Source organism: Garra rufa, chromosome 12 (genome assembly GCF_049309525.1).
Source record: "Garra rufa chromosome 12, GarRuf1.0, whole genome shotgun sequence".
Classification (NCBI taxonomy): domain Eukaryota; kingdom Metazoa; phylum Chordata; class Actinopteri; order Cypriniformes; family Cyprinidae; genus Garra; species Garra rufa.
In genome coordinates, this window is record NC_133372.1 from 12,202,714 (window position 1) to 12,229,896 (window position 27,183).

The 27,183-nt window shown below is 35.4% G+C and overlaps 2 protein-coding genes across 2 annotated transcripts in view; one reads left to right on the forward strand and one right to left on the reverse strand.

Annotated features, from left to right (window-relative positions):
* stk24b (serine/threonine kinase 24b (STE20 homolog, yeast)) overlaps positions 1-9,270 on the forward strand; it is a 32,808-nt gene extending 23,538 nt beyond the window's left edge. The window contains exons 8-11 of the mRNA XM_073851184.1: positions 1,109-1,226; positions 1,326-1,388; positions 4,529-4,674; positions 8,359-9,270. Of these exons, the coding sequence (XP_073707285.1) occupies positions 1,109-1,226; positions 1,326-1,388; positions 4,529-4,674; positions 8,359-8,398 (367 nt within the window). The 3' untranslated portion in view covers positions 8,399-9,270. The remainder of the gene's footprint in view (positions 1-1,108; positions 1,227-1,325; positions 1,389-4,528; positions 4,675-8,358) is intronic.
* A 60-nt stretch (positions 9,271-9,330) lies between these two features.
* Positions 9,331-25,299, reverse strand: slc15a1b (solute carrier family 15 member 1b). Its single transcript, XM_073851183.1, has 23 exons — positions 25,141-25,299; positions 24,869-24,906; positions 24,590-24,674; positions 24,318-24,459; positions 22,401-22,520; positions 21,735-21,834; positions 20,864-20,954; positions 20,664-20,747; positions 20,472-20,554; positions 19,644-19,730; positions 19,445-19,534; positions 19,308-19,352; positions 18,823-18,855; positions 18,608-18,696; positions 18,438-18,519; positions 18,177-18,296; positions 15,476-15,607; positions 15,312-15,358; positions 14,746-14,853; positions 14,494-14,611; positions 11,919-12,056; positions 10,456-10,563; positions 9,331-10,359 (listed from the first exon to the last, which is right to left on the reverse strand). Exons 1-23 carry the CDS (start codon positions 25,145-25,147, stop codon positions 10,135-10,137), a joined length of 2,172 nt encoding a protein of 723 aa, XP_073707284.1. The 5' UTR covers positions 25,148-25,299; the 3' UTR covers positions 9,331-10,134.
* Between the last annotated feature and the right edge of the window lie 1,884 nt (positions 25,300-27,183).

Genomic DNA, 27,183 nt, shown 5'->3' on the forward strand with positions numbered 1-27,183 from the left:
TGAAAATCGAAAAAGTAGTTCTTGAAAAGTCTGGAATTTCATTTCACAATATCTGTACAAACCCTGTTACATGCCGTTTTATTTCGTCATCTTGAAAAATGGTTAAAATGCAAACATGCTTATTTGTTAAAGCTTATTGAAGATAAACTAAATGACCAGGGCAATATTACATTTTCACAGATTAAGATGCTTGTCCCATCAGTGTTTTAATAGTGTAAATATGTGAAAACATTAAGATTAACCAAACATACAGTGTGAAATTTTGAAGCTTTACCACTCAGTAAAGGTTAGTAGTTACAAGTATGAACTGTGTGAAATGTGGGAGGTCTAAGAACATAATCTAGGATTACTTTACTCAAGGGTTAAAGAGTCAACAACAAGAGGTGACAGCTTCCACAATAGAGTCATTTAATCGAAAGTGGTTTACTCACAGTTAACTACAGCTCAGTTAACTAGTCAAGCGAGATAAATAACCTTCAAAAGAATAGTTCATGCAAAAATTTAAATTCTGTCATTAATTACTCACCCTCATGTCGTTCCAGACCTGTAAGGCCATTGTTCATCTTTAGAACACAAATCAGGATATTTGATGAAATAAAAAGCTTTCTGACCCTGCATAGACAGCAACGCAACTGATACATTCAAGGTCCAGAAAGGTAGTAAAGACATTGTTAAAATAGTCAATGTGATTTAAGTGCTACAACCTCAATTTTATGAAGATACGAGAATAGTTTTTATGCGCAAAGGAAACAAAAATGACTTTATTCAACAAATTCTTGGTAAACGTGGTAATTACTTTGCTGGCTATGCAGGGTCAGAAAGCTTTGGATTTCATCCAAAATATTGCAATTTGTGTTCTAAAGGTGAACGAAGTCTTACAGATTTGGAATAATATGAGGGTGAGTAATTAATGACAGAGTTTTACTTTTTGCGTTAACTATCTCTGTAACATCATCTAGATTGTACAATCATGAGGGTTTTCTCCCCTGCTTCTACTAAAATCTTAAAGGAACTAAAAGCATTTATCATGCATGCCATTTCATTTTTCCATCCTTTATTTGATTAAATGAATTCTTTCTGTCTTCTCTTGTGTCTTTGTTCCACTCAGAGAACCGGATGGCCAGGCGTCTGGTGGGAATGACTTTGGCAGTGATGACTGGATCTTCACCATTCGAGAGAAAGACCCCAAAAAGCTGCAGAACGGAGCCAGTCTAACAGGAGAGGAGGTAGGTGACTGAGCTCAAAGCCACATCTGACTGTTGCGTTGCGCAAGCATTTTCTTTACTCACTGTGTGATGCTTTTCTGCTGTTTTCTGCTTCCAAAGGAGCCCAACAAGAGGCCTCTGTCCCAGAGTCTGTCCACTGTCATCACTCCAGTCTTAACTGAGGTAAGACAATATCAGTGACTGCCACAGTTAAACCATTAACACCAGTCAGAAATCATTTGTGACCATGGTCTTAAGGGTAAATTTTTTGAAAAAAAAAAAAAAAAAAAAAAGATTTATACATTAGCTGAATATATAAGCTTAGGACAATATTTGGCTGAGGTACAACTATTTGAAAATCTGGAATCTGAGGGTGCAAAAAAATCTAAATATTGAGAAAATCGCCTTTAAAGTTGTCCAAATGAAGTTCTTTGCAATGCATATTATTAATCAAAAAATAATCTTTACTTAATATCCTAAAGATTTTTGGCATAAAAGAAAAATCTTTAATTTTGACCTATACAATGTATTGTTGGCTATTGCTACAAATATACCCGTACTACTTGGTTTTGTGGTCCAGGATCACATTTAAATGCTGGTTTGTATTTGTACTTACCAGCAGAGTCCACATATTGGCTGTGGTGGCACTGGTCCAACCCTAATTGGGTTTAAAAAAATCATTTGTGACCCCATAGTGTTTTTTTTCCTTAAGAAAGTTTTCTTATGCCTTATGTAAGCTCCCGTTTCTCTATTTCACCAAGGTCTGCTTACTATAGGATTTCTGGCTTCGCCATTGGTATATAAAAGATATCAGCATGAAGATTAAAAGTGGCCCTTGAATGCTTTATTGTATCTTAAAAGCATCTTTTAAAGGCAGCCGTCACTCCCTCAGGCCTCTTACTAATCAGTATGGAGCAATGAGTATTTGAGGCGGAGAGCGGAAAATAGAGGGATGCTGGGAAAAAAGCCCAGGGACAAGTGACTGCACACTAATTTGTTCCACCCTCTCCTTCATTCAAGGACAAAACCTTCCATTTCCTGTCATGCTCTTTTGAGAGTGCAGTGCACTGTAGTCTAGACTCTTGACTCCCACAAGATTGTTTTTAGAGTAGGCGATATTGTGATATATAATCTAATAGAAGTATGTTGAATGGTAAAGATATTTTTCTATATATTATTGTATACAGTTAAGTTCAAACGTTTACATGCCCCTTTCAGAATCTGCAAAATGGTATTTTACCAAAATAGGAGGGATTATGCAAAATGCATGTTGTTGTTTGTTTAGTACTGACCTGAATAAGATATTTCACATAAAATGTTTACATATAGTCCACAAAAGAAAATAATAGTTGAATTTATAAAAATGACCTGTTCAAAAGTTTACATATGCTTGATTCTTAATACTGTGTTGTGACCAGAATGATCCACAGCTGTTTTTTTTTTTTGTTTGTTTAGTGATAGTTGTTCATGAGTCCCTTGTTTGTTCTGAACAGTTAAACAGCCCATTGTTCTTCAGAAAAATCCTTCAGGTCCCACAAATTCTTTGGTTTTCCAGCATTTTTGTGTATTCAAACCCTTTACAACTATGACTGTATGATTTTGAGATCCATCTTTTCACATCTTTTTCACATCACATCTTGAATTTATAAAAATGACCCGGTTCAAAAGTTTACATTCCCTTGATTCTTAAAACTGTGTTGTTACCTGAATGATCCACAGCTTTTTTTTTTGTTTGTTTAGTGATAGTTGTTCATGAGTCCCTTGATTGTCCTGAACAGTTAAACCACCTGCTGTTCTTCAAACGTTCACTGATGCGCCAGAAGGAAAAAACATGCATTAAAGGATAACTATTGCCAAAATGCAACCTGGGCTGTTTTTTTTTTTTTTTACTGTAAACGAGACAAACTTATATCTAAAAGCATAATTACGACAAACGAGCCGTTTTTGAGATTGACTGTGATTTAGTTTTGTGGTCAATGGCTGGTTAATGGGAGTACTAGGGACATAACTTTGAGCGCATCAAAATCAATATTTTTACCACACTAAGAAGGCTCGACACAGCATGACACTTTGCTCGAAGTATCGCCTGGGTCTCTACACATGAACTCGAGCATTGAGAACATTGTGTACACAGAGTTTACTAAAAAGAAAGGTTTTGAACAACTCACTGACACTGTTTGGGTTTCCGCTCGCAGCTGTCTTGCCAGTCAAGAAGTGTCGATCTCCGAATGCGAATGAATGGACTCCATAGGATGAAATGTTAGGCTTATATGAGGCATATAAGACAACTAGAAAGGTGAATTTTTTTTTCACTTGCGACAAAACAAGGAATTAGCCGTGCATTTAAATGGAAATATGCTTTAGGAGCTATCCATCTTTACTCTCCTCGCATTCGGAGATCGACACCTCTTGACTGGCAAGACGGCCGCGAGCGGCAGTGAAAGTGAGTTGTTCAAACAGTGAAAGTGAGTTGTTCAAAACCTTTCTTTTTAGTAAACTCTGTGTACACAAACAATGTTCTCAATGCTCGAGTTCATGTGTAGAGACCCAGGCGATACTTCGAGCAAAGTTTCATGGTGTGTCGAGCCTTCTTAGTGTTGTAAAAATATTGATTTTGATGCGCTCAAAGTTATGCCCCTAGTACTCCCATTCACCGGCCATTGACCACAAAACGAAATCACAGTCAATCTCAAAAACGGCTCGTATGTCGTAATTATGCTTTTAAATATAAGTTTGTCTCGTTTACAGTAAAAAAAAAACAGCCCAGGTTGCATTTTGGCTATAGTTATCCTTTAAGAGCTGGGGGTGAAAACTTTTGAATAGAATGGAGATGTGTATATTTTTATTATTTTCCTTAAATATCATATTTTTTCTTTTAGTACTGCCCTTCAAAGGCTACAGAAGGTAGCTCTGTTTCCCAGAAGACAACACAAGTTAAATTTACCCCGATCTTTAAAGCTCGTAATGCTTTGTGTTTCCTTCTGAAGCATCAGTGAGCGTTTGAACTTTCTGTAATAGTTGCATGTGAGTCCCTCAGTTCACAAAAATGCTGAAAACCCTAATCATTTTTGATACCTGAAGTATTTTTTTTTTGAAGAACAGCAGGCAGTTTAACTGTTTAGGACAAACAATGGACTCATGAACAACTATGACTAAACAAACAAACAAAAAAACCCCACTGTGGATCATTTGTTTTGATATACTGTTACTGTGGTCTCAGTTGGTAAAAGTAAAGTTTCAGGTTAGGGTCTCTTACCGCTGTCTCTGTGTTAACTGTGCTTTGGATAAAGGTCTGACGCATTTTAAAATCTGTGTGTCTTTAGCTGAAGGAAGGGGCGGGAGATGCTGCAGCAGCGACGGTAAAGCCTGAAGTTCTGGAGCAGCTCGGAGAGGCTATTTTTCTTGCTGAGGAGGCATATCCAGGGATCTCAGATGTCATGGTCACCCAACTTATTCAAAGGCTACAACGGTAAGGATTGCATACAGCATGTAGCTCTTTACTGGGATAGTTCACCCTTAAATGAAAACTGTCATCACTGAACTCTCTCAACTTGGTTGCATTAGAGAATGACTCACATTTCCCAAAATTGTTATTGTTTTAGACTTTCCACTTGGAGTAGTTTTGGTATAATTACAAATCACAATGGTGTGTGCTTATTCTAGAAGAAAAGCAACTAATTTGAACCTAAATGTAACTGACAAATAGAAGGTGAAGGGTGAATACGAAACATTCAGAGAGAAAGTACACTACCACTCAAAATAATTCAAAATCTTTTTTTATTAAAATTATTTTAATGTTTAAAAAAAAAAAAAATCTGTTAACAAAATATTACAACTTAAAGTAGTAGTTCACTTTCAGAACAAAAATTTACAGATAATGTACTCACCCCCTTGTCATTCAAGATGTTCATGTTAGGGCTGTCAAATGATTAAAATTTTTAATCAGATTAATCAGACTTTTCAGTGGATTAATCATGATTAATCACTATTTGCAACGACACCTGAATCCTAACCATTTTTTTTTTTCTGAAATGCATACCAAAATATAAATAACAGGACACAGATACATAATTTTCACATTTTCATATTATGCCAGGGCCCGCATCGGGCCTGTTTTAGGCTACTCCTTATTTTTTATATTTTAGACATCCATCAATTATGTCGCGCTGGTGGCAACAACACGAGACTTTCGCTTTTACTTTCGACAACGGCTCGGATGGCGCAACTGGAAGAGATCCGCGTTCAATCGCACGCAGTAGGCTGAAACTTGCCACAAAATACCGGCAAAAATAAATAATAAATGTGTCGGGGAAAGAGTAAGGACATATCTGAATTATTAATTAATAAAGTGTATTCAATGTGAGTCAATGTCGCAAAGATCCTGAAATCTCATTTTTGGACGCGCCTTGAGAGAGAAATTTATCGTTAAGGATTACATATTAAACAAGTTTTTGTTTTCGATTTGTTTTATTTCGTTAAGTAATAATTTAAAACTTTCTATAGATATGTTTATCATGTCTATGAGGCATGCATTTAGCTTTATTTTTGTTAAGCACTCCTGTTCAAGAACGAGACGACAGAAAGCGCATCATTTTTGTTTTCTTTATTTTATAAAAACACTGCAACGTTTTTTGGTGTATTACTTTTTCCTTTGTGAGCAAAAATGACGGATAATTTTAAATTGCTTCCACTGAAAAAATGCAAATGATTGAGCTGGTGCCTCGATGACCTGCAAAGCGGCTTTATGTATCTTCCACTCTCCACTCTGTCACTGTCAGTCACCGCTCTTTCGAGAATGAACCCAGCATAACTATGCAGATTTAATTCCCAAAACATAAGAAAAACGAAAGTTTCATACAAATTCTGAATGGATTATGGCATGGAAAGTGCAAAGCGCGCTCCCTTTATTATCACTAAAAGCGTCACAAATCTTAGTTCATAGAGATCTCACAACGTTCCGTTATAATCAATAAAGCTTTCTAAACTACACAATGAATCTTTTATTTACATCGCGTCTACACTTAGTCAGGAGATGAACAACGCTGGATTGTTTGCCAGATCTTCAGTTGGTTTGCTTTCGTTTGAGGGTATATAGCACCGTCTACCCCAGTAGAACCGGGCCTAAGCTTGGCTAACCACTCCAGTTGCAGAGGGGCTGTCGCCCAGGCTTGTACTTGTTAACTGTACCATTATCATTCTTTTTATATTTGAATCCGTCCATAGGCTCACCTTGCTCCATCTCAACCACTTTCCTGACAAATAATTCGTCACTCTGCGCATGCGTGAAATGCGTTAAAAAAATTGACGTAATTAACAACAACAAAATAATTAACGCCGTTAACGCGTTATTTTTGACAGCCCTAGTTCATGTCTTTCTTTCTTCAGTCGTAAGGAAATAGTTTTTTGAGTAAAACATTTCAGGATTTCTCTCCATGTAATGGACTTCTATGGTGCCCCTGAGTTTGAACTTCCAAAATGCAGTTTAAATGCAGCTTCAAAGAGCTCTAAATGATCCCAGTCGAGGCAGAAGGGTCGTATCTAGGGAAAAGATCGGTTATTTTCTTAAAACATTTTACGACTTACATACTCTTACATAATCTCAAACGCTTGTCTTGCCGAGTTAGACAAGATGAGCATTTGAGGTTAAAAAGTAACTAAATTTTTTTTGCTAGATAAGACCGTTCTTTCCTCGGCCGTGAAGTTCAAACCCGGGGGCAAGTCCATTATATGGAGAGAAATCCTGAAGTGTTTTACTCAAAAAACAATTTCCTTACGACTGAAGAAAGTAAGACATGAACATCTTAAATGACAAAGGGGTGAGTACATTATCTGTAAATTTGTTCTGAAAGTGAACTACTCCTTTAAAATCAGTTTCATTTCATTATATATTTTAAAATGTAATTTATTCTTTTGATGGCAAAGCTACACTACCAGTCAAAGGTTTTTGAACAGTAAGATTTGTTTTTTTTAAATAAGTCTCTTCTGCTCACCAAGTCTGCATTTATTTGATCCAAAATACAACAGAAGACATTACAATTATTTAATATTTTTACTATTTAAAATAACTGTTTTCTATTTGAATATATTTTAAAATGTAATTTATTCCTGTGATTTCAAAGCTGAATCCAGTCGCGTGATCCTTCAGAAGTCATTCTAATATTCTGATTTGCTGCTCAAAAAACTTTTATTATTATTGTGTTAAAAACAACTGAGTATTTATTTTCAGGTTTCTTTGAATAGAAAGTTTGGAAGAACATCATTTATCTAAAATAGAAATATTATGTAACATTACAAATTATAAATAGATAAGTCTATTATCATTTATCATCTTTTGATCAATTTAAAGCATCCTTGCCAAATAAAAGTATTAATTTCTATAATACCCCCCTCCCCCCAAAAAAGTATAGGGCCTTCTGACTCCAAGCTTTTAAATATTACAGTGTATAATGTTACAAAAGGTTTTTATTTCAGATAAATGCACATCTTTGGATCTTTCCATTCATCAAAGAATCCTGGAAAAAAACTGTTTTAAATATTGATAATATACTAATAATAAATGTTTCTTAAACAGCAAGTCAGTATAGTAGAATGAGTTCTGAAGGATTATATGACATGATCATATGATATTTAGCTTTGGTCACAGGAATAAATTACATTTTAAAATATATTCAAATAGAAAAGTTATTTGAAATAGTAAAACTATTTCAAAATTGCACTGTTTTTGTTGTACTTTGGATCAAATAAATGCAGGCTTGGTGAGCAGAAGAGACTTCTTTAAAAACATTTTAAAATCTTACTGTTCAAAAACTTTTGACTGGTAGTGTACATTTTCAGCAGCCATTACTCCGGTCTTCAGTGTGGCATGGTTATTGTTATCAGTGCTGAAAACAGTCATGCTGCTTAATGGTTTTATGGAAACTGGTCGAATATAATATAAGAAACCAGCCTTTCTTTGAAATATCAAAAAACAAAGCTGTCATTTTTTATCAATGTAGTGCATCCTTGCAGCAACATATCAATGCTTTTAAGCCAGTACTTTGTGATTATGTGTATATATATATATATATATATATATAAAAAAAAAACTTTTACTGGTCAACCAGTAGGATTCCTTCATGCACAGATTCCTCAGCTTTCGCTTTCTTCCATGCAGGTTCTCTAGGGGAAGAACATCATCTTCATCGCACCAGTGATTATTCCATTAGCCTGTCCGTCTCTCTTCAGTCCCGCCCCCAGCATCAGCTCAGCGAATCCTGACACCAGCAGACTCTGTGACGTCTACCCTGGAGGACCAACTGTCCTTCACTAGCTTATCAAGAGAACTTCTCAAACTCCTCAAGCTTCCCCTAGTTTCACTTTTCTTTTATAATCTCCCGGAACACTCGTTGCAGTGTGTGTGTGTGTATGTATGTGTGTGTGTGTGTGTGTGTGTTGTGCGCGTGTATGTGACATAGCGTGTTTGTAACGGAGACCGCTTAAGCAATGGACAAAACGTAGATGTAACTCCTTTGGCTAAGCACAGAGCGAGGTGGAGGCAGGTGGTTTTGCGTTATCGTTCCCCGAGCTTTTGGAAGTGTATGCCATCACAGGGCGAGGAGGCCGGCCTGTCGTCGTCTCCTTCGCCCTGAACAAATACAAGATTGTGTGCATGACTCTGAACAAAATGCATGTGTGAAGACGGATGTCTGTCGGAGTGTGTGCGCGTGCATCCGAGCCCTGAAGTGAAGGAGATTGCAGTTCTCATGCTGAAATCTCAGGTAATCTGCGACCAGCAGACCAGTCATCCAGGAAGACAGAGGGCGCTATGTTTGGATTTGTGTACAGATCTGTGTATATAGTCTCAATTTTACAAACCTTTAAAAGAGATGATGGATTTTTGCAAATGAATCACTGTGTACAGATGGCCAAGAGCTTCTGTAGATATTGTTAGAAACAAAAGAAAGGTAAATATTTAAAAATCAAGCCTCTGAAATGGCCATTACTGAAATGCCTTGCCTTTTTATCAAATGTACATTTTTGGGGGTGCTCTGTTAATTTTAATAAGAAATTAAAGGGTTTTACTCAAGGTTTGGGATCCTACCCACTTCTTTTGTCTATTTTTAAACAAAAACAATTCAGTCTCATACAATCTTATCCATCATTTTTAATGGCAAAATACTTTCATTGAAGGCATAAGTATATTTGAAATTGACAAGTTGATTCACTCATAGCTTATTTAAAATCTATTTACAGTGTTATGTAGAAAACAAAATTCAAAAATACATACAGGAAAATACTGAGCTCTAATGCTCTTAAGTTGCACATTATCTGGCACCTTCTTATTGTAACCCCTTCAAATAATGCAATTTTAGTCACAATAACAGCATTAACTATGAAAATGAATTACTTTAATACTTTGTCTTACCATTACTTGTAGATGAATGGCTATTAATACAAATCATTTAGAGGAATATTTTCCGAAAGATTCCAATCCACAATGAACAAAAACAGGACAGCGTTGTTTGAAGTACAAGAGGGGATCAGCATTCAAAACAGAATTCAATAGCAGTGTTATGTACTTCTACTCTTAAACTGGTTTTCCAAAGTAATGGTAAATTGCATTTGCCATAAAATAGCATCACTTGCCTCTAGTCATCTATTTATTTATAGTAACAATGTACTTAATAAAATCCACCTGCACTTGAGAGTAACGCACGGCCACTTTATCGCTGAAACTACCAAACCTTCTGTCCATGGCTGGGGGATTGGGGTTGTCCCAAACACACCATTCAGTTACAGGTAGAATTTGCATTTCTTGGGCTGATTTAGATGAAAAACAAATCCAAAGCCTAGCTTTGATACAAACGGTGAATCAGTTCTTCGATCAATCCTAAAGGGAACACCAACACTTTCAAACCGTACATCAAGAAAAAGAAAAGCAGCAAGAAACCTAGATCTTTGTTTGTTTGATGTCTTTTGATGTCTCGTTGTTTAGGTACGCCAAATTGTCTTTGGTCATCATTTCGTGCTCTTTCTTTTTCTTATCTTCTGGCTTAAGATCTAGAAATTGAGCCTCGATTTCCGCAGGGTTCATGTAGGTGTAGAAGTAAGCCATGAACGCAAAGATGATACTCACGGCCACCAGTAGAGACGCAAACAAGATGTATTCTGCCCACTGCAAAGACACACACACAAGTGAGCTTGTAGCAATGCAGATGCCAACATTGAGTGACTAGGATTAAAAAAAAAAAAAACAGTTCCAGTGGTGTACCTGATGTGGAAGTGAGCCTGCCTCGGCCACGATGAGCACAATGATGTTCCCCACAGCTACATTAAACAGCCAACCAGCCTGGAGGACGGCCTTCATATTGCTTGGTGCCTAAAAGACAACAGCCAAATGTGACCATGGACCACAAAACCAATCAATCATCTGAAAGCTGAATAAATAAGCTTTTTATTGGTGTATGGTTTAAGATATTACAATATTTTGGCGAGATACAGCTATTAAGAGAAACTCGCTTTTAAAGTTTTCCAAATGAAGTTCTTAGCAATGCATTTTACTAATTAATAAGAAAATGTACAAAATATCTTCATGGAACATGATCTTTACTTAAAGGTGCCATAGAATGCATTGATACAATATTTTAAATTGTTCTCTGATATCTACATAGAAGGTATACGGCGTAGGAAAGGGCAAACATTCTCCAGAAATGGTTTTACAAGTCCATTTACAACCCTAGGATTTGACCCTAGAATGAAATGGTCTGTTATTACCTTATTTGGAAGGTTCATGAATAATAATAATCAGCTCTGCTCTAAATTGCTGTCTCACAGAGTGGCTTGCTCTCACACATCAGGAAGGAAACACATGGAGGAAAATATATATTTAATCACGGAGCTCGAGCCGCTATTAATATGCGGGGCATTGAAACTGCCGCTTTGAATGCACTATCATTTTACTTTTAGCTTTTGAGATTTGCGATCGCTCATGCTCTGTGTAACGTTATACTACAGCGGCAGTACTTACCACATTTGACAAAGTTTAGATGCTGTCAGCAGTGATCAGGATCTGCAAATCATTCGCCATCATCCGTGCAGTCATCTCTCCTTACTCTGTTTATGTGGTAAGTGAAATCTAATGTACTGCAATGTAACAGGTTAGCGCTAGCAAGAAGCTAACCGTGTTCCTTTAGTGGCTCGCCTTATTTTATAAGAACGCGTTATTTGTTTTCCTTGCCTTTGTGAGTACAAACACCAACCCATCCCTGCACTTAACATCTCCTGCAAAACATGGAACATAACATTTATTTCCGTGACCTGCCATTTTCGCTATTGTCCTCGATCATCCTTCTGATGATTGGGCGATGCAAATGTTGGGGGCATGACTATTAACGATCGCGACGCTTATGTAATAGTCAGTGTTATGTTGGAATTGGCCTCTTTTTCAGTGGTCTTTTGCAAATACCAGATTTATATAAGAAGGAGGAAACGAAGGTGTTTAAGACTCACAGTATGTCATGTCCATGTACAGAACTGTTATTATTCAACTATGCCAAGGTAAATAAAGTTTTCCATTCTATGGCACCTTTAATATGCTAATGATTTTTGGCATAAAAGAAAAATCGATCATTTTGACCCATACAATGTATTTTTGGGCTATGGCTACAAATATACCTGTACTTAAAACAAATAATAAGACTATGTCAAAAATAAATAAATAAATCCATTCCATACCTGTGAATAGGAGAAGTCCAGGCCAGTGACAGAGAAAACCACTTCTCCGCAGGTTAATATAAAGTACTGAATGACCTGCCAGGCAATGTGGACACTGTTTGGTCCAAAATCCTGGATTGCTATAATGTTCTCGGCACACTGCACACACATTCAGACAAAGTTATTTGTGATTTCCACTTTTGAGAAGGACAAAAAACTTATCACTAGATTTGCTTACTAGCTGCTATGTCTAGACGGTGGTTTGCTTGTTTTTCAAGTTTTTTTAGTAGCAGAAACCAAAAGTGTTGCTATATTAAAAACTTTTTTTAGAGCGACCCTATTTTTTTTTTATAAATTGTCGCAACCCATTTATCGCGATCTCAGAAATGCTGCTATAATGAATGAATCTCTCTCTACGCAGTACAATTAATCTGTTATTTACATTGCGTCTATGCTTTGTTTAATATAATGAGAGGATTCGCAAGGACTGTGAGTTGATTCTGACTAACTGTAATGCCTCGATTGGTCGTTGCGTTCCAGAAATTAATAGATAGCCACAATGCTCACCACTACTAAAACAGTGTGCAAATACAAATAGGCTACACAGTGGCTGCTTACTTTCGTTTTGTTGCTTATGTTTATTTAGTTATTAAAGTTAAGTTTGCCAGTTCCCGATTCCTTCTTGAACTTTGTTACATACATACAGTGAGGTCAATAAGTATTTGATCACCCTGTGATTTTGCAAGTTCTTTTACTTAGAAATCAAGGAGGGGTCTACAATTTTCAGCATAGGTGCATTTCCACTGTGAGAGACAGAATCTAAAAATAAAAATCTGGAAATCACATTGTATGATTTTTTTAACAATTTATTTGTGAATTACTGTGTCAAATAAGTATTCGATCACTTGCGTCAAATTTTTTTTAATATTTGGTACAGAAGCCTTTGTTAACAATTACAGAGGTCCTGTTCTAGAGAAGATCTGTATGGAGGAGTGGGCCAAAATCCCTCCTGCAGTGTGTGCAAACCTGGTGAAGAACTACAGGACCTCTGTAATTGTTAACAAGGGCTTCTGTACCAAATATTTAAAAAATTTGACACAAGTGATCAAATACTTATTTGACACAGTAATTCACAAATAAATTGTTAAAAAAATCATACAATGTGATTTCCGGATTTTTATTTTTAGATTCTGTCTCTCACAGTGGAAATGCACATATGCTAAAAATTGTAGACCCCTCCATGATTTCTAAGTAAGAGAACTTGCAAAATCACAGGGTGATCAAATACTTATTGACCTTACTGTATATACATTTTCCTTCATATATACAAATCTTCTCTTTTTAAGACCCAGGGTTTGAAAACCACTGCTCTAGAGGGCCTCAGCAAACTTGGCTACAGGATTATTTAAAGGGATAGTTCACCCTAAAATATAAATTCTGTCATTAATTTCTCACCCTCATGCCATTCCCAACCTGTGAGATTTTTGCTCATCTTCAGAACACAAATGAAGATATTTTTGATAAAATCCAAGAGCTTTCTGACCCTGCATAGACAGCAATGCAACTGACATGTTCAAGGCCCAGAAAGGTAGTAAGGACATTGTTAAAATAGTCCATGAAATATTTTAATGACATCAGTAGTTCAACCTTATATGAAGCCACAAGAATACTTTTTGTGCCTAAAGAAAACAAAATTCTAGCAAAATTCAAAATGCATGCATGGTAATGTGGTGAACACACGTCGAAGACTGACACAGAAGAGAGGAAATGTTGAATAAAGTTGTTTGCGCACAAAAAGTATTCTCATTTTATCATTGTCTTTACTACCTGTGTTGCTGTCTATGCAGAGTCAGAAAGCTCTTGGATTTCATCGAAAATATCTTAATTTGTGTTCTGAAGATGAGCAAACATCTTACAGGTTGGGAACGACATGTGGGTGAGAAATGAATGACAGAATTTTTATTTTAGGGTGAGCTATCCTTTTAAATAATCCTGTAGCCAAGTTTGCTAGCCCTCTAGAGGGCCCAGGCACCTGCTTGATAACTACTGGTGTAAAGGGAAGATGTCTTCTGTGGTCCACAAAAGATGATTGTCTACACAATGAAACACTGTTTCTAGTACTGTTTTGGACCCCCTTGACATTCATTATATAGCTAAAAATAGAAACAAAATATCTTCTTTTGAGTTAGGAATTAAATGTGACCCTAGACCACAAAACCAGTCATAAAAAGTCAATTTTTTCAAACTAAGCTGAATGTATTGAGATTCACGCATCTGAATGTTGAATAAATACGCTTTCCATTCATGTATGGTTTGTTAGGCTAGGACAATGTTTAGCTGAGATACAAAAGGTAAAGCAAATGAAGTTCTTAGCAATGCATATCACTAATCAAAAATTAAGTTTTGATAGGAAATTTACAGAATATCTTCATGGAACATGATGTTTACTTAAGATCCTAATGTTTTTTGGCATAAAAGAAAAATCAATCATTTTGAACAATCCAATGTTTTGTTGGCTATTGCTACCAATATGAAAAATGATTATAGTACTATAAAGGGTTAATAATATAATCTGTGACTGTTAAAAAAGACTTACCGATTCTCCAAATTTAAAGGTGCTTGGGATCAGGACTGTGTAGGAGCTTCCAAAGCCCAGCTGCTCCATGATGAAGTGGCACTTCTGTCCTCCTATATCCACAATTGTAAAGTTGGCTCTGGGAAGGGGGATATCAAATCAGTGTAGAAAAGCAGCCTAGCAATGGGTTTACACTGTATTTTCATCAACTGTATGTCAGCTAGCATGTATATGTATAACTGTAATACATGGTACATGAAACACAACACATACTTGCCGTGGGAAACATTGAAGTAGTCTGATCCTTGAAAGGGTATGATGGGACCCAGATTATCAGACTTTATTGTGAAGTTCAGTTCAGACCCAAAGCCATTCACAAACCTACAACATATGTTTGCTGTTAATAAATTTGAATAGGCAGTTCATTTTTGACAAGTCTTATCCAATACAATTTAAAAGAATATTTTTTGATCACAAATCCAGTCTTTACTAGGTATATTTGTAGCAATAGCCAAAAATTCACTATATGGGTCAAAATGCTCGATTTTTCTTTTATGCCAAATCATTAGGATATTAAGCAAAGATCATGTTCCATGAAGATATTTACTACATTTCCTGCCGTAAATATCTCAAAACGTAATTTTTCATTTGTAATATGCATTGCTAAGAAGTACATTTGGACAACTTTAAAGACGATTTTCTTAGGTACTTGATTTTTTTGTTATTTTATTATTTTCAAAAAGTTGTATATCGGCCAAAAATTGTCCTTCCTAACAAACCATACATCAAAAACATGACTGGTTTTGTGGTCCAGGGTCACAATTCAGAAATCCGCTAACCTGATTGCATTCAAGCCTTGACTCGGTTTCTGAGTTATGTCCTCGAGCTGTAAACCAAACGATTGTAAACATGTAAACATCACATTAATGTTACTAAAAAAACAACACATTTATTTAAGATGTTTAATTAAATACCAAAATCTAAAAAAAGATGTAGCACTTACAGTCAGTAGCATTCCAGCAGCATTTATTGTAACCGTGTGTCTTGTTGCCTTTTTGAAAGTAGCTGAAGCATTTTTACCTCCAACAGAGATTGTAATATTCTGAGTGTCAAGTGTTATATATCCATCAGAGGACTGAGGGAACACAACAACATAAAAGAATTTGTAAGATGGTTATGTACAGTTTACAAACAGCTCTATAGTTCTAAGCACATGTGTATATTGTTTTCTCAAATACACACATTTTTTATGTCCCAGGGACTGATTTTTATGAAAATTAACAGATTTCAAGTTTTCTTTTCAACATCACTACTTTTCTTTTCAGCACTACTGTTAAAAGGTTTAGGGACAGTTAGAATTTTTTAAAAGAAGTCTCCTTTGCTAACCAAGACTGCATTTTTTCATTAAAAATACAATAAAACCATAACAATGTGGCAAAGCTGATTTTTTTCTGAATTCTCTTGATATGATATTCAACATCCAAGCTGTTCATGTCTTTCTTCAGTTAAATAGAAATTAAGGCTTTTGAGGAAAACTTTTTTTCATATAGTGGACTTCAATGGGAGCCAACGGATTGAAGGTCCAAATTGCAGTTTCAGCCAAGGAATAAGGGTCTTATCTAGTGAAATGATTTGTCATTTTCTAAATATATATATATATATATATTTGTGTTCCCTATAATTTGGACCTTCAGTCCGTTGGCTCCCATTGAAGTCCACTATATGAAAAAAAGTTTTCATCAAAAGCCTTAATTTCTATTTAACTGAAGAAAGAAAGACATGAACAGCTTGGATGTTGAATATCACAGAAAGTGTGGTTAAAAAGTATAGAAATGTGTAATTTGTTTTAGAAAATGACAGATCATTTGGACAAGTTGTTGATCACCATTGAAGTCCACTATATCGAGAAAAATCCTGGAATCCTGTAATGTTTTCCTCAAAAATGAACATCTTAGATGACATAGGGGTAAGTAAATTTTCAAGAAATTTGAATAGGTTCTTTGCACATGACATTGTTGCTGTGGCGCGAAATGCAGCTGAGGGGCAGGTAGTGATTTTTTCTCCATAGGAATCACTAGCAGAAACTCAAAATGCCTATGTTTTGCGTTGTTTATGGATGCTCAAATCAGTCAAACTGATAAACTACAAGGAGGCTTTATTATGTATGAAAAATGTGCTGTTTAAGAGGGGGGGAAAGACAAGAAATTGACTGAAAAGAAATTGGCTTGTAAACCTCTGTCTGCGGTCAGGAGGAGAGTCGGATAATGTTTGTGTGTGCAAATGGTTAAAGGTGCCATAGAATGAAAAACAGTATTTACCTTGGCATAGTTGAATAATAACAGTTAATGGACATGACATACCATGAGTCTCAAACACATCGTTTCCTCCTTTTTATATAAATCTGGTGTTTGCAAAAGACAACTGAAACGATGGTGGACGATGGTGAATGATTTACAGATCCTGAGCATCGCTAACAAGCATCTGAACTTGTAAAATATGTGGCAAGTACTGCCGCTGTATTGTAACGTTACACAGAGCATGTGCGATCACAAAAGTGATCGTGCATTTAAAACAGTGGTTTCAATATATATTTTCCTCCATGTGTGAGCTACTGAAATGAGCCGCTCTGTGAAACAGCCAATCAGAGCAGAGCTCATCATTATTATGCATGAACCTTCCAAATAAGGTAATAACAGACCATAGAGACAAATCCTAAGGTTGTAAATGGACTTGTAAAACCATTTCTTGAGAATTTTTGCCCTTTCCTATGCCATATACCTTCTATGTAGATATCAGAGAACAATTTAATATATTGTATAAATGCATTCTATAGCACCTTTAAGAAAAGATGTAATAATATGTTATAGAGATATTAATAAAGAAATAAATAAATCGATAAAGGGTGAGACAATGAGAATTCACTCATTGCTAAACACCACACATAGACACAATGTAAGATGTTATATTTTAATTTTCGAGAGCTTCCCACATTTATATGAAGGATAAAGGATATACGTCACTCCTGAAACTACTGCTGTACGGGGTTTTTGGCTATTGGTCCTTAAAGCGAGCAAATATCGCTTGCGTATTCACTAAAAAGCTTTCACTGACTTCAATTTCTCACAGTCTCGCAAGGTTCTGTTGTAATCAACTGCAACTACAATATCTTATTAACACTGTGTCTACATGTGGCATTTAGCATTGAGTGAATTCTCATTGTCTCACCCTGTATCTATTTACATATTTCTTTAGATCTTAAAATTGTTGTATCTTTTATTAACCGATCGCACACACAAGCATTATCCGACTCTACTGACCGCAGAGGCAGGTTTACATGTCACTTTTCCCTGCGTTTTTAGGCAATTTCTTGCATTTCCTCCATATGAACAGCAAATGTTCATACACGATACAAAATGAAATTTCTTGGTTTGACCAATTTCCATAAACAACTCAAAACATAGGCATTTTGAGTTTCTGCTAGTAATTCCTATAGAGAAAACTCACTTCCTGCACTCCAGCTGCATTTTGCGCGTCATCAGATTCACATGATTGCAAACAACCCATTCTGAAGTGAACAAATCCTTTAAAAGACACCTAATAACCCATTTGTTACTTTATTTTAATTCTTATAATTTTAAACCCAACTCTTTTAAAAACTGTTTGGTTAAGTTTGATGCGCCTTACATCAAAATGTGCGAACTTACATTAAAACCAGAAACGGTAAATGGTTCTTGCCCCTCCACTATAACAGGCACTGATGTGTTCGCCAAGTTCAGGAACTTGACCTGGGTTTGAGAGCTTGATGGGAAGTCTGGCATTGTTCTCTGTTGAATTACAAGACAGGCATGTCAGAAATTTTCCAATTTTTTTCTTATTTTCTATGCTGAGAATGTACAGTATATTAAATGCATTGTGATAAGGGTATAAATCAAGGCATCTGCTAGACTGCAAGATCTGTTACTCACGTCAATTTGAATCTGCAAAAGAGCAGCAGCCACAAATGCTAACGCGGCCAGCAGCATACCAACAGTAATCTTCCGCAGGGGCCTGAAAATCATGGCACACACAAAATGACACATTCAAATAATATTTTGTGACTCATAACCACAACTCAATAAAGTTATCCAGCACTTACGTGAAGTTAATATGGCACTTCTTGATAAGTGGATACACTACAGAGTCCATGATCGGCACCATTAACACAATCAGTATGGGGTTCACAATCTGCAGCAGAACACAAATAATGAGTACAAATGCACTGTGTGTGCACTAGAATGTACAATATCATTTCATATCCTGTTAATCATAGTATAGACACAAAACAAACTGTGTCGCATAAATCAGTCTCACCTGCATCTGATCTGGCTGAATTATAAACGCTCCCTATGATGAAAGAAAGAAAGAAAGAAAGAATGAATATACCATATAAAATATGACACCATAACTCTACTGATATAAAGTCAAACCAAAATTTATTCAGACACCTTCAACATTTCTCACATGATTACTGTTTATTTGCTATAGTTTAGACAATGGTAATAAATTATGACGAGAACTCAAGAGTTAAACTGTCAGAACAAACACATCTTGATAAAAGGGTTTATAACAAAATATGGTCCTGTCAAAGTGTCAAATCAAATTTCATGATCCCAGATTTTTTGGGTATATAATATGTCACAGTTTACTTTATTTGGCTATCCTCACTTACATAAGTGAACTATAGTGTCCTGCACCACCTGGTAAAAAAATAGTCTAAATATTTTTGGGTTTGACTGTATGTGCATTTTGTAGTTTTCTTTAATAAAAAGTTAAAATGCATGTTTTTTCCTACTTACAAAGTTACCATCCATTGTGGTGGCTTGAAGAGTCCAACGGGAGCCCTGGAAAGACAACAAAACTCTCAGATGAGTGTTTGTGCAAGAATGCATACTTGATTATGGTATTTGTAGCTTTAGTGTGTTTTGACACTGACCTGCTGGTCAAATAAAGCCCAGAACATTGGCAGAGGGATATAGAGGAACAGAACCTTCAACACCATCTTCACCTGAGCAATCAGGAGTTTCTGTAAAAAGACAGAATGTCTGTGTGAACACCCTACAGCACTGAAGAGTTAACTGGTGCATGTTTTTGGATATATAAAACACTTAATTGCAATGGTTTATGTAACATACATCATATTTCTCTTCGGCCCAGTCCATCCAGTGCGCTCTCTTGGGGTATTGCTTACTGCGGTGATTGAAACGGTTCTTAACTGCAAACTGTGGAAGAGAAAAGTCAGCAATCAAGCAATTAGACTTTTCCACATGACTTGATGTTACCAAAACAATTACATATGAACCATTAATAAGTGTTAAGGAGTGACCCTGAACCACAAAACCAGCCATAAGTGTCAATTCTTGTGTGAAATTCACATAAAAGCTCAATGAATACATTTTCCATTGTTGTATGGTTTGTTAGTATAGGACAATATTTGGCCAAGATACAACTATTGAAAATATATGAAAATCTGGAATCTGAGGGAAAATCAATAAAGTGGTCCAAATGAAAATTTTAGCAACTAATCAAAAATTTAGTTTTGATATATTTACGGTAGTAAAATTTACAAAGTATCTTCATGGAATATGATCTTTACTGAATATCCTAATGATTTTTGGCATAAAAGAAAAATCAATCATTTTGACCCATACAACGTGTTTTTGGCTATTGCTACAAATATACCTGTGCTGCTTCAGACTGGTTTTGTGGTCCAGGCTCACATTTCAGACTGTGTTATGCATTTTTTGGTTATCATACTCTACATATTTTAGACTTTTAAGTTTTAAAATCTCTCATTGACCTAATGTTTGGCATTCACCATGGGCAGTGATGTCTTTATAATATTGCATACTAAATTTTGATTGTTTATCAAACATGCAAGTCTTTTAATGGAAAGTGAACTGTAATTTCCAAACACGTAACACAATTTCTTAAAGAAAACATAAGGGCGTCTGTGTTCTTACACCAATGCACTTCATGACAAGCAAAAGGATGTTGCCTTTGGGGGATTCCATGAGGTACATTTTGTGGCCTGCGATGAACACAACTGCAGAAAGAAGAATAACCTCAGTCGATCACGGCTGCCATCGAGTGGTCATAAAAAGTATTGCACATGTCAAAAAAAATAAAATTAGACTAAAACTGCTGTAACTTACCGAGGGCAACCGCCATGAGAGCTGCAGGGACGCCAAAAGCCAGTGGGAAACAACTGCTCTGTGCGTAGATACCACACTCTTGAGCTTAAGAACATAACGAATACACAGAAAGACAAGACAGATTGTTCATAAGCATATTTACCAATCACATATTTGCCAACAAATGTAAAAGATGCTATTCGCATTCACAAAATACACACCTCTCAGGATGGGTGTGATAAGAGTGGAAAGAAGACTGCCACCATTAATGGATAGATAAAATATGGAAAAGAAAGTACTTCTTTGTTTTTCCTGAAATAAAATACAAATAATTATTAATATCATTTACCTCAGAAGTTTCTACTGGCTGAAAACATGCAAGCGTATGTGAAAAAAAAAGTTACAATATGAGGAATGCCGACATTACCCTAATAGATACATCAGCATTCCTTATATAGTAACATTTGGTCTAAAATATGTCACAGCTTTTTTCTAACTTTGACCGTTGGCCCTTAGACTTTATATCCTTGTGACAAGGGTGGAGGGGGCGTAGGAGCCTACAAATCACTTAAGTATCTCTATTTGTCAATCTCTAACATTCAATATCAGAGACTTAACCTTGAGCTGATAACAGCACAAGAATGTGCTGCTGTGCTTGAATTCAGTTCATCCTCTTTAAAAGGCTGTGTTTATCTGTCAAACTTGTGTGTGTGTGTGTGTGTGTGTGTGTGTGTGTGTGTGTGTGTGTGTGTGTGTGTGTGTACCTGGTATTTATTACATTATGGGGACCAAATGTCTTCACAAGGATAGTAATACCAGTAAATTTTGACCTTGTGGGGACATTTCTTAGGTCCCCATGAGGAAACAGGCTTATAAATCATGCACAATGAGTTTTTTGAGGAAGTAAAAGTGTGCACAATCTCCTGTGAGAGCTATGTTTAGGTGTAGGGTAGGTGTACGGCAATAGAAAATATGGTTTGTACAGTATGAAAACCATTACGCCTATAGAATGTCCCCATAAAACATGTAAACACAACATTACGTGTGTGTGTGTGTGTGTGTGTGTGTGTGTGTGTGTAAGAGTCCACATACCTGATGGTCTTCAAACTGATCTCCTCCAAACGCTGCCACACAGGGTTTAATACCTCCAGTTCCCAAGGCAATGAGGCTGAGTCCCACCATGGACAGGGCACTAAAATAAAAGAGACGAAATTCAAATTCACACCAAATAATGTGAACATGCATGTTTTATGTAGGACCTAATAAAGCACATGCTACTTTTCAGTGTTAGGGAAAGTTACTTTTAAAAGTAATGCATTACAATACTGCATAACCCACACACACACAAAAAAGTAACTAATTACGTTTTTAGGGAAAGTAATGCATTATGTTACTTTTTCATTACTTTTTAAATCTGGGCAGGGCTTGCTTGTTTGTTTTTAATATAAAAAGTTCTGTTCTTGGCAAACATTAAAGCCTTTTTCCATGAAATGTAAAATAAGTAAGACTCAGGACAGGAGACTTGTCAGTCAGTAAATGAGAAAACAAAGTAACTGGTGTTACTTATATGAAAAAGTAACTCTAAATTGAAAAGTTACTTTACTACTTGCTTGACAAAGGTAATCTAATTACATAATTTGCGTTTACATGCAATGCGTTACCCCTAATATTGCTACTTTTTTAAAACTCATTAGGTTATGTGGCTATGTACGATAATATATAATATAACGATAAAGCATATCCCAAGCGGTAACTCACATATGGAAGGCCTTGTTGTCAGGTTTACCGTCTCTGTCGTTATCTGTGATGTCGTGGATGGCACTGATAGCCAAGATCACCTGGCCGATGGTGTATACTATAGACAGATACACGATAGTCCTGCGAAAAGTGGAGAATGAAGGTCATGTTTATATACATATTAATTCTAGCAGAAATATATTCAGTCTTCTGACTGCGTACTACGTATAAGTTTATAAAATGTTGTCCGGTGACCGCCAGAAGGACACAAGAGGTTGCTATAGGGATTCAAGTAAATGTTTAAGGAATAAACAATGAAAATAAATGGAAATAGAATTTTTAATACCACACCTATTATTAATTAAATATTATTTTACCTCAAAACATTTTTTTTTTTTTTAAATATACACTATCATTTAAAAGTTTTGGAACAAAGTGGCTTATGTTCAGTTATTATTCGAAAATGTATTTACAATTTAAAAGAACTGTTTTCTATTTTAATATATTTTTAAATGTAATTTAGGCCTGTGATGTCAAAACTGAATTTTTAACAGCGATTACTCCCTCCAGTCTTCAGTGTCACATGATCTATTAATATGCTGATTTTGCTCTGCCAGACCTGGTACATACTGTATGTAACCCTGGACCACAAAACCAGTCCTAAGTGTAAATTTGTCAAAATTGAGATTATCTGCGTCATCTAAAAGCTGAGTAAATAAGCTTTCCGTTGATATATTGTTAGTTAAAATAGGACAATGTTTATCTGAGATACAACTATTTGAAAACCTGGAATCTGAGGGTGCAAAAAAACTAAATATTAAGAAAATCGCCTTAAAAGTTGTCCAGATGAAGTTCTTAGCAATGCCTATTACTAATCAAAAATCAAGTTTTTATATATTTATGGTAGAAAATTTACAAAATATCTTCATGGAACATGATCTTTACTTAATATGCTAATGATTTTTGGCATAAAAGAAAAATCGATAATTTTGACCCAAACAATGTATTTTTGGCTATTGCTACAAATCTACCTGTGCTACTTAAGACTGGTTTTGTGGTCCAGGGTCACATATTATTTACACAATAGCAATAAATTATTCAGAATTTATTGATTCTTCCTAACTCCTCTTTTCATCTTTTAGATTTTCATTTTTAAAATAGCTTACCACTTATACATTCAGAAGGTTTTCAAGTTTTGTGGACTTTCACACAAAAACCAGTCATTAGTCAGGCGGTTGACAAAAATAATTTCAGGTTTAATAAGTGTTTTAACATTGCATCAATTACTGATGAACTCATTCATTTTTATTTGAAGTATCACTGTAGGTTCTTTGCCTTTCAAACCCATTAAACTGTTCATTGGTTCTCTGACATTGGTTATGGTCACATGACATGCAGGTAAACAATAAATTATATTTTTTTTCTAGTACGGTTTGATTTTGATTGATTTTAAAGTGATCTATTTCAAATTTGCTTTGTTTTTTATGATTTAATTTATTATTAGCTTTTCATTAAACTCATAAACCCCCTGCAGTACCTTCACGAACACCAGTTTGGGAAACCTTGACGTATAATAAAATAATGCACTTTATGTTATTAATAACAAGGAATGGAATTTATTATCTTATTCTTTGTATTTTTGTGCCATTATGGTACAAGAAATAATCCTATTTAAATCAATGTGATAAACGAGTTAGGTCAAAAGTAATCTAAAAGTAATCCAAAAGTAATCTATATTACCTAAATTGTGTAATGTAATGGAGTACGTTAATAACTACAATTTTTGTCATGTAATTTGGAATCAGCAACACATTACATGTGTAAGTAATCTACCCAGCTCTGTGCTGCATAGTATTTATGTGAAAATTATGCTTTCCTTTTTTGGATCGATAATGTAACTGTATTTCTAGCACTATTTTTCCAAGCCCTAAAACTCACTTGAACTTGCCCAGCCATGAGTCTGCAATGATGGCTCCCAGGATGGGTGTTAGGTAGCACAGAGCCACGAATGTGTGGTAAATGGTGGTGGCCAAATCATCGTCCCAACCGATGAAATACGTGAAGTACAGCACCAGCACCGCTGCAAAACACAGTGACGAGAGATGAGTGAGACTTATTAAATAGGAAAGAAAGTGACAAAACTGAGCTGTGTGAAATGTGGAGGAAGAGTAAAACAGAGATTTAATGTATGTGTATGTGTTTGATCTCACCTTTCATGCCATAGTAGGAGAATCGCTCACAGAACTCATTCACCACAATGAAAAATATGCTGATAGGATATCCCAAAACACTTGGCTATAATGAAAAAAAAAAAAATCACAGCTCAGTAAATATAATTCCTAATAGCTTACTTAATACACTTGTTTTACAATTAATGCAATTAATGTAATGTATAATTAAAATAAAAATTAATAAATTACATTTAATCAAATAAAAATACTGTGGTAAACCGCTGAGTTATTCTGTGAGTATTGGATTAAAAGTCTCACCCTGCTCTTGGTCTTATTTGCCTTTTTTTCCTCTTTGTCTGCAAAAAATGAAGTAAAACGTCATAAATAGCTCTAACATGAATTCAATTTGAACCTATTGAATTTAAATGCTATTTCAAATGTCTTCACACGAACATATTTGTGGACAATTTGTGCATTGCCATGTTTAACCAAACAACACACACATTCAGTCCATATATACAGTACAAACCCAAAGTTAACAGGGATAATTATGTTGATTATGTTCCATATCAGCATCCAGGTTTACTCACCTGTCATGATGGCTGTTTTGATTGAGGCTGCTTTCTAGTCCTCTCGTAAAGAATATCCTTTAGTACAGAGATGCACACTCACACTCATTCATAGACACACACTTGCACACTACCTGGGACAGACAGAGAGCTGTAATCTGAGGGAAACAGGTAACGGGTTTTATTTACTCTGGACAATAAAATGTATCCTTGTCCACCCGTGGCTTAGAATGAGATTGACGTAGATGTTTTATGACAGCATTTGTGACTGTGTGTGAGTGTATGAGTTGGAGGAGCAGTTTAGTTATTTATGGCATTCTTATCAATTTATACAGAAAACCTAATGATATGAGCGTTTGGCGTTTGTAATAAGGCAAGTAAATGAATGCACTAATTATTTCATTATTCCAAAAATAAACTATAGAACAGTGCAAAATGTCAATGTTTTTCTATGCATTAGCAAATAAAAATAAAGCAAACAAGTTTGTCTTATATAAATCTGCCCTTTAAAATACTATTTCAAGTCAGTTAAGTATTTTTCTGGTGTCAGAATAATTATTGAGTGAATAAATCTTATAAATCATTTAAATATGAATGAAGATGAATGGTAAATGCAGGCTGATTTATTATATTAAATAACTAGATAATGAACAATCAGAAATTACTGTCTGAAAGATTGCTGATTAGATATGCGATAATGCTGGCACTTCAAAACATTGCCAACACATCATATGACTATTCTAAATAACCCTAATAATGCCATTTATTACCTTGTGCAGATATAAACCCATAACACAGACAAACACAACAACTGCGTGCATATTTCATACGTACATTATAAGTTTTAACAGTTACTGACTGAAAAGTCGGAGTGATATGAACAACACTTTTACAAAGCACATTTTCAGCTGTTATGCAATGTTAAAATAGCTTAAGGTGAAAATCTGAAGATAACCTGGACAGAAGTTTGGAGAGCTGGAATTCATTGGAAGAGAGAAGTAAACAACTGAACTCATCCACATAGATGTTGCTGCGATACAATGGTGACAATGGTGGAATGGGGCAGAACGGCATGAGCGAGTGTGTGTTTAGACTGAAAGCAAGTCAGCAGGTTTTATTCAGAATGCACTTTAAAAACTAAATTGAATTTGATACTGTCAGTATTGTATCTCTTTTAAACCTCATAGAATATACTGAGCGGTTTGACCAAAAATCTGCATCAGGTTTCCCTGACTGGTCCTTTGTAGGTATCTCAGAATGTATGAAACAATTGCAGAACCACTGCATTTTAATTCCAAACAAATATGCTACAATATTTTTCCTGCAAGACTTGAGCGCATTTGTAAATTTTATGTTTGACTTCCGGATCCCCAGCAAACACAGAACGTCCCTCTAATGTTAGTTTTTGGTTCTCGTTTTGTTATTTTGTTGGGAACCTAATACTAACGTTAGGAAAACGTTTTTGTAAATTCGTGAGTTTGTTTCATTTTCATTTACTGCCTGCCTCTGATCTGCATTCTGCACGTGCTTCTTTAGAACGCGCTTCCACACCCTTATACCAAAAAGATTGATTTATTTTATTAAGTATACTTAGGTAAAGTGCAAGTATATTTTTAAGTATACTTTATGAAGTAAGTATAAAAATATCAGTGTACTATTTCAATACTCCTTGGGCCCAATTACTAGTGTATAAAGGCATACTTTTAAGTATAACAGTAGTAAACTTTGAGTACACAACTAGTTTACATCTATGCTTTCAGTTTGTACTGCAAGTATACTAAAAGTGAACTTATATGTATACTTATTTTTTTACTAATTAAATCCTTTTCAATGCATTTTTGGTATACTTTGAAGTATTTACTCTCAGTAAACTACTTGTTTAGTAGTTTTATACTGCAAGTATTCTCGTAGGCTTTCTTTAACTAAACTTTATATCATACTTAAAGTCTCCCACTATGTCACTATTTAGGTATTAATTTGAATTAATTTTGTTATATATCTGGTATCTGCTTGTAAGCTAAAATTGTAGCTTCATGCATTGTTTTTTTTAATTTTATTAAACGT